This window comes from Camellia sinensis, chromosome 1 (assembly GCF_055761805.1).
Source record: "Camellia sinensis isolate YWXY chromosome 1, ASM5576180v1, whole genome shotgun sequence".
In the NCBI taxonomy this organism is placed as follows: Eukaryota; Viridiplantae; Streptophyta; class Magnoliopsida; order Ericales; family Theaceae; genus Camellia; species Camellia sinensis.
Window position 1 is genome coordinate 61,629,917 of NC_138961.1, and position 5,969 is coordinate 61,635,885.

At 48.5% G+C, this 5,969-nt stretch overlaps 1 protein-coding gene across 1 annotated transcript; it reads right to left on the minus strand.

The window, feature by feature from the left end:
- Window positions 1-4,835: 4,835 nt before the first annotated feature.
- On the minus strand, window positions 4,836-5,593 carry LOC145798660 (uncharacterized). The gene is made up of 2 exons (XM_082887128.1): window positions 5,488-5,593; window positions 4,836-5,279 (listed from the first exon to the last, which is right to left on the minus strand). The coding sequence occupies exons 1-2, from the start codon at window positions 5,569-5,571 to the stop codon at window positions 4,836-4,838; spliced, it is 528 nt and encodes a 175-aa protein (XP_082743254.1). The 5' UTR covers window positions 5,572-5,593.
- Window positions 5,594-5,969: the final 376 nt, after the last annotated feature.

Sequence of the window (5,969 nt, forward strand, 5' to 3'; positions counted from 1 at the left end):
GGAAAAGGCTTGTTTGGCCTTGGTATGGGCTACCAGGAAGCTGCGGCACTACCTGTTAGCTCACTCTGTAATGTTGGTTTCACGTTTGGATCCCATCAAATATCTTTTCGAGAAACCAGCACTTACGGGTAGGCTAGCTCGTTGGCTGCTGTTGCTCTTCGAATTTGATTTGAAGTATGTAACGCGCAAGTCAGTAAAAGGAAGAGCGGTAGCAGAGTTCCTTGCCGACCACCCGGTTGAGGGGGATGAAGCGGTTGAGTATCTATTCCCAGATAAGGCCATTCTGCACATCGAAGATGAAACTTGGACGATGTACTTTGACGGAGCGTCAAACCAGTATGGGTATGGGATAGGGGTGTTGCTGATAGCACCTGACGATTCCCGTATCCCTTTAGCATTCAAGCTCTGGTTCAAGGTTTCCAGCAATGAAGCAGAGTATGAGGCATGTATTGCTGGCTTGGAAGCAGCCCTAGAACTAGGGGCAAGACGGTTGGACGTCATTGGGGACTCAAACCTCGTTGTGTCTCAAGCAAAAGGAGATTGGAAAGTCAAGGAGGAAAGGATGATAATTTACCACCAAACCTTGGATTTGTTAATTCCTCGGTTTGAGAAGCTAAATTTCACCCACCTCGTAAGAGAGAACAACAGGTTCGCAGATTCACTAGCAACTCTATCTTCCATGATAGACATCCCGTCCGGAGTCCGGATGCGTCCAGTCATTATTGATCAGAAGTTTGTGCCAGCATACGAGTCGATTTCCGCCATAGATGAGGCTCAAGACGACAACCCCTGGTATTACGACATCTGGAACTTCTTGGAAAGGGAGACGTATCCACTAGGGGCAAATGCAAGGATAAGAGGGCCATCAGAAGAATGGCTGCTCAGTTCATCATCTGCGGGGGTAAGCTGTACAAAAGGGGTCATCTGGGAATGCATAAGCTCTGTGTAGAAGCTGAAGAGTCAAAGCGCCTGATGGAGGCCATCCATGGGGGGGAGTGCGGTGCACATATGAATGGAGTAATGCTGGCCAGAAAGATCCTCAGACAGGGCTACTACTGGTCAACCATGGAGGAGGATTGTATTAGTTTTGTTCGGCGCTGCCACAAGTGTCAAATTCATGCAAACCGCATGAACATCCCGCCGTCAAAGCTGTACAACATGACTTCGCCATGGCCTTTTTCAGTCTGGGGAATTGATGTGATCGGAGCTGTTACCCCGAAGGGGTCAAACGGGCATGAGTTTATCCTGGTAGCGATAGATTATTTCACAAAGTGGGTCGAAGCCCAATCATACGCGGTGTTGGAGGCGTCACATGTCGCAAAGTTCATCAGAAACAACATCATCTGTCGCTACGGGGTGCCAAGCGAGATAATTTCAGATAATGGTTCCCACTTCAAGAAGGAAGTGATAGACTTGTTGAAAAAATATAATGTGGCTTTTCATAAGTCATCTACATATCGGCCGCAAACCAACGGAGCGGTTGAGGCCGCCAACAAGAATATCAAGCATATACTGCAGAAGATGGTGGGAACCTACCGGGATTGGCCAGACAAGCTGCCATTTGCTCTGTGGGGCTACAGAACTTCAATCAGAACCTCTACTGGAGCGACTCCGTATTCATTGGTCTATGGAATGGAGGCTGTTCTACCCATCGAGATTGAGGTTCCATCGTTACGAGTATTGGCTGAATGCCAAATAGCCGAAGCAGATTGGCAGCAAAGCAGATTTGAAGAACTCATGCTCTTTGATGAAAGAAGACTGAAAGCACTGTACCACATCCAAGGTTACCAACGCAGAATTGCCCGGGCTTTCAACAAGAAGGTTAAGTCCAGGAATTTGAAAGAAGGAGATTTGGTACTCAAAGACAACCGAGCTCCCATCCATGACCCAAGGGGCAAGTTCAAACCCAATTGGATTGGTCCTTACATCATCAAAGCTATCTGGTCAGGTGGAGCTGTGGTTCTGATGGATCTAGATGGCTTGGAGTTCTCACAACCGACCAATATGGACAAGTTGAAGAAATATTACCCTTGAGAGGCTCGCTAGGCCGAAAACCCGAAAGGGTGACCTAGGCAAAAGTCAGAGCACAAAAAATTAGAAAATATAAAAACTGAGCTCGCAAGGTTGAAAACCCGCAAAGGGCGGCCTTGGCAAAAGTTAGAGCGCAAAAGGAGAGTGAAAATACTCGAGTGAACCTCGGCCTGAACTACGTAAGGCTTGATTCCCATCTTTGGGATACGTAGGCAACTTCACCTTGAAGTTCAGTCATAAACTTTTCCCCGATCAACTTTGTCCATTTTGATCGTCTCAGTCATCTTTACTCATCAGCATTTATCGCGATCTTCGGTACAGTGCTACTCAGACTAGGGGCAACTTTTCGTTGCCATGCAGTGCCGCATTGTTCTTCGGGAAACTTTCCAGTTGCGGGGATCTGGGGTTGTGCGTCTCAGTGACAGATCTTCGGCATGTCCAGTTCTGATCCACATCGAAAATAGTTTTGAAAAGTTTTAATAAAAGTCGACTTTGTTCAAATTAATCTTTTTACGACTAAGACCATTTTTGGACCAAAAGCGAAAAATTTTCAGTACCACAACCTTCAATTTCATTGATTTCAAAACAGAGTTCTCCTGCTCTTACATACAATCGAGGTTGCTTTTTTATTACATTCAAAGAAAACTTGAAAATGCTAAATAAGCAATAAATTTGGGGCATAGTTGAGTCAAGTACCTCTACGTCCCCTCCCAGAGCTGGACGAAGCATCTGATGCCAAGCTAGGCCCAACCTGTGCCTCCTCATTGAGCCAATCCAAGCACTCATCGGACAAAGTGCAACTGAAAGTGGAAGCAGGGGCCAGGAGCTCTCTAGTCCTCCATGCTGTGGCATATCGGACAAGCTGTGCACCCCGGACCGGGAAAGCGGCTGGATACTCAATCCCCTCCGGTGGGCAGGTCTGATCATGACCGAACTGACGCAGGAACCGGAACGGAAAATAGAATATGCAGTGGGTTAGACCAATCAATTGGATCCCAATCAGCCGGGACATACTATAGCTCATTGCCGGGAGGTTGAGCCAAGGACAAAGCCAAGCAATGCGGTCTGCGGACAAATTACACATCCAATCAAACCACCACCTTTCGTCAAGAGCGTTGACTAGGCGCTGCGGAAAGAAGTAGCCTCGAGCCGAATAGGCCGGGCAAGAGTCCACAACCTGTAACTTGTCTATTAACCATACCTGGGGGAGGGATGGAAAATGAGAGAATAAAGAACGGAGAGATGTACGATGAGAGAAAAGTAAGACAAGGGTTTTGTGAGAAAAACTGAGCCTGAGGGTTGAGTGATGTGAGCAAATATATATGTAAGATTGGGTGGGAAACATTACCTGCAGCAGCAGTGGACTCCCAGCAAACCTAGTCGCCTCCCGGCGATAGACAGAATCTAAACCCATTAGCGTCTCGGCCAAGGTCATGGCGATGCAGCTCTTTCCCTCTCTCAAGCCTTGGGCAACTTCAATCAGGCGAATACTAGCTCCGCCGAAGCCCGAGGAAAGCAGAAAGTGAGACAACAAACACAAGCAGAGGGCGTGTTGCCGAAAACCCTGCCAATAATGGTTGCTGCGGTCACCGGCGTCGGAAAAACGATGGATCAAGCCAAGGATGTCCAGTTCCCCACTGCAGATCAGAGATCGAGCATCATGCGCCGTGAGCCCACACATCCGCCCTAAAGGCTGGGCATGACCAAAACGGAGCTGGGGCAAGATCACTTCAGAGCATTCAGACTCCATTAAAACCTGAAAATCTTCGAAAGTGGGACATACCTCTTGGCTGCCGAAGCTAAAAACGTGCGTCACTGGGTTCCAAAACCTTGCCGCGGCATGGAGAAAAGGGAGATGTAGCGGAGTACGGCTCAGCGTGAATAGTGCATTCAGACCAAAACCCCGGAAGTTCAGCTTTTCTGAGCCATCTAGAGAAGAGATCCAAGATGTGAGATTTTCTGCGAGAAACGCCTCCATCTTTGTGTAAAACTAAGATGAAATGAATGTTCCCAAAGTTGAGGCTTTTATAGGGGGAGAAACACTATTCACGGGGACACGTGTCAAAAGTTGGGTGGCTGCAGGGGTAAGTGGCCGGCCGGCCACCTTTTCTGGCTGGCCGGCTATTCTCTTTTTCAAAACTGGCCGGCCGGCTCCCCTTTCTCCATAAAATTGGCCGGCCAGCTCCCAAAGGTGGCCGGCAATGCTCCAGTGTATCTCCTTGGCCCTGTTTTATCCTTCAAGGGGAAGTTTCGAGCATTTCCATGCAGCGGGAGAGCCAAAGGCCTTAATTTCCCTCTATTTCGGACGCGTTCCGGTGCCCAGATCGTCCGAAGTACACTTTGTTGTTGTTGAATTTTGTTTATCGAGTTGTTGTTTTGCTTATCGAGTTGTTTGTCGAGCTGTCGTGTCTCCCGTTTTTGAGTCATTGCTCCCTGTTTAAGCAATCTTTATTTAAGTTTAGTTTATTTGTGTTGTCAACATTATTGTATTTTGTTTATCGAGTTGTAAACTTGCTGAGGTTCTGTTATACCTTAGTAAGTTGATGTTGATTGGTTTGTTGCGTCGGTTCACTACCTGACTCGGTGATTACACAATGCACATTCCCATTCAATTTCATTTTTGTGCAATGTTGCGATACGATGCTAAAAGTCTAAAATATAAACACCTTTTCAAAAGCTGTTTCATTCCATCATGTTTTACAATGAACAAAGGTACATGTTTTACAAAAAATAAAAATGCCTAACAATGTGCAAAGTGCTACAAACTACTAGCAAAAAGAAGAATAAAGCAGGAAACAACAGCATCAATGCCCTCGGGAGCGGGAATGAGAAGCACTCCTCATCCTCTTCTGCGGGACAACCTCTGCACCATCATCATCATCCGGGTCGGAGCTGTCATCCTCAGGATCCCCCTCAGCCTCGCCTCTGTTCCCCGAACCAAGACCGGAGCCCCCCTCCTTAGCAGATGTCTCTGACTGACGGTCGGTAGCCTCCTCCTCCTCCTCATCCTCCTCCTCCTCCTCCTCCTCATCAGGCTCCGCCTCTACAACGTGAGCCCTGCGTCTGCGGACAGGCCCTCCTCGAGCTCCTCGAAAAGGCCTAGATGGCCCGGCTCCTCGGAAAGGCCGGGATGGCCCAGCCCCCTGAAAAGGCCCGGATGACCCAACTCCCTGAAAAGGCCCAGATGGCCCAGCTCCCCAAGGAGGCCCAGGTGGCCTGGCCTGCGGCTGACCGGACCATGAAGGCATCTGAAAACAAAGAGTTCAATTCAAATACATCAGTCCAAATATATACATCAGATGCAGATACAAGCAAAGGCTACGTGAAGTGGGTGCATGTAAATACAGTGTACAAGTGGGGTGTGTGTCAGATGTGCTCTACACAAGTAGTCTATTGATGCAGTAGAAATCAGCATGTCATCAGAAGTATGATAAATGCCAGAAAACTGAAGGGTACCTGAATGCCCGCGATAGACAACTGTGCCTCCCTCCGCAGGACCATGCCCTCGAGTGTGGCCACCAGTCCAACCACCTCCTCCATGTACCCTCGCGCTGGCTGCAAATATGAGCTCATAATCATCAGTGAATAAAAGAATGTCTAAACGTCTGAATGATGAATGAAAAACAGTGGAGCATACTAGCGGTGAGTCAGGATCAATGGCGTATCGATCACTGGGCATCGGAGGCTCTAGCGGGATCGGAGTCGGAGAGATAGCCCTATACTGCCACGCCATCAACTCAGTTGGCATATCCGGCCATCCAGGATGAGGATAAGTCGGAGTAATCGGAGGAACTGATCTACCCTTACCTCTCGATGTACCAGCCCTACTAGTAGAAGGGGCGTCTGCAGCCCGAGCCCGGGCCTGGCTCGAAGATGACATACCAGCAGGCCTCGTCATCGGGGTGCGAGCTCCCGTCAATGGAGGCATCAAATATGTG

Excerpts from the sequence above, each read along its gene's own strand:
- LOC145798660 (XM_082887128.1), bottom strand. The coding sequence starts at position 5,571 with ATGGAGGAGGTGGTTGGACTGGTGGCCACACTCGAGGGCATGGTCCTG. Across the intron at positions 5,280-5,487 it reads TGTCTATCGCGGGCATTCAG|ATGCCTTCATGGTCCGGTCA; the intron begins GTACCCTTCAGT and ends CTTTGTTTTCAG.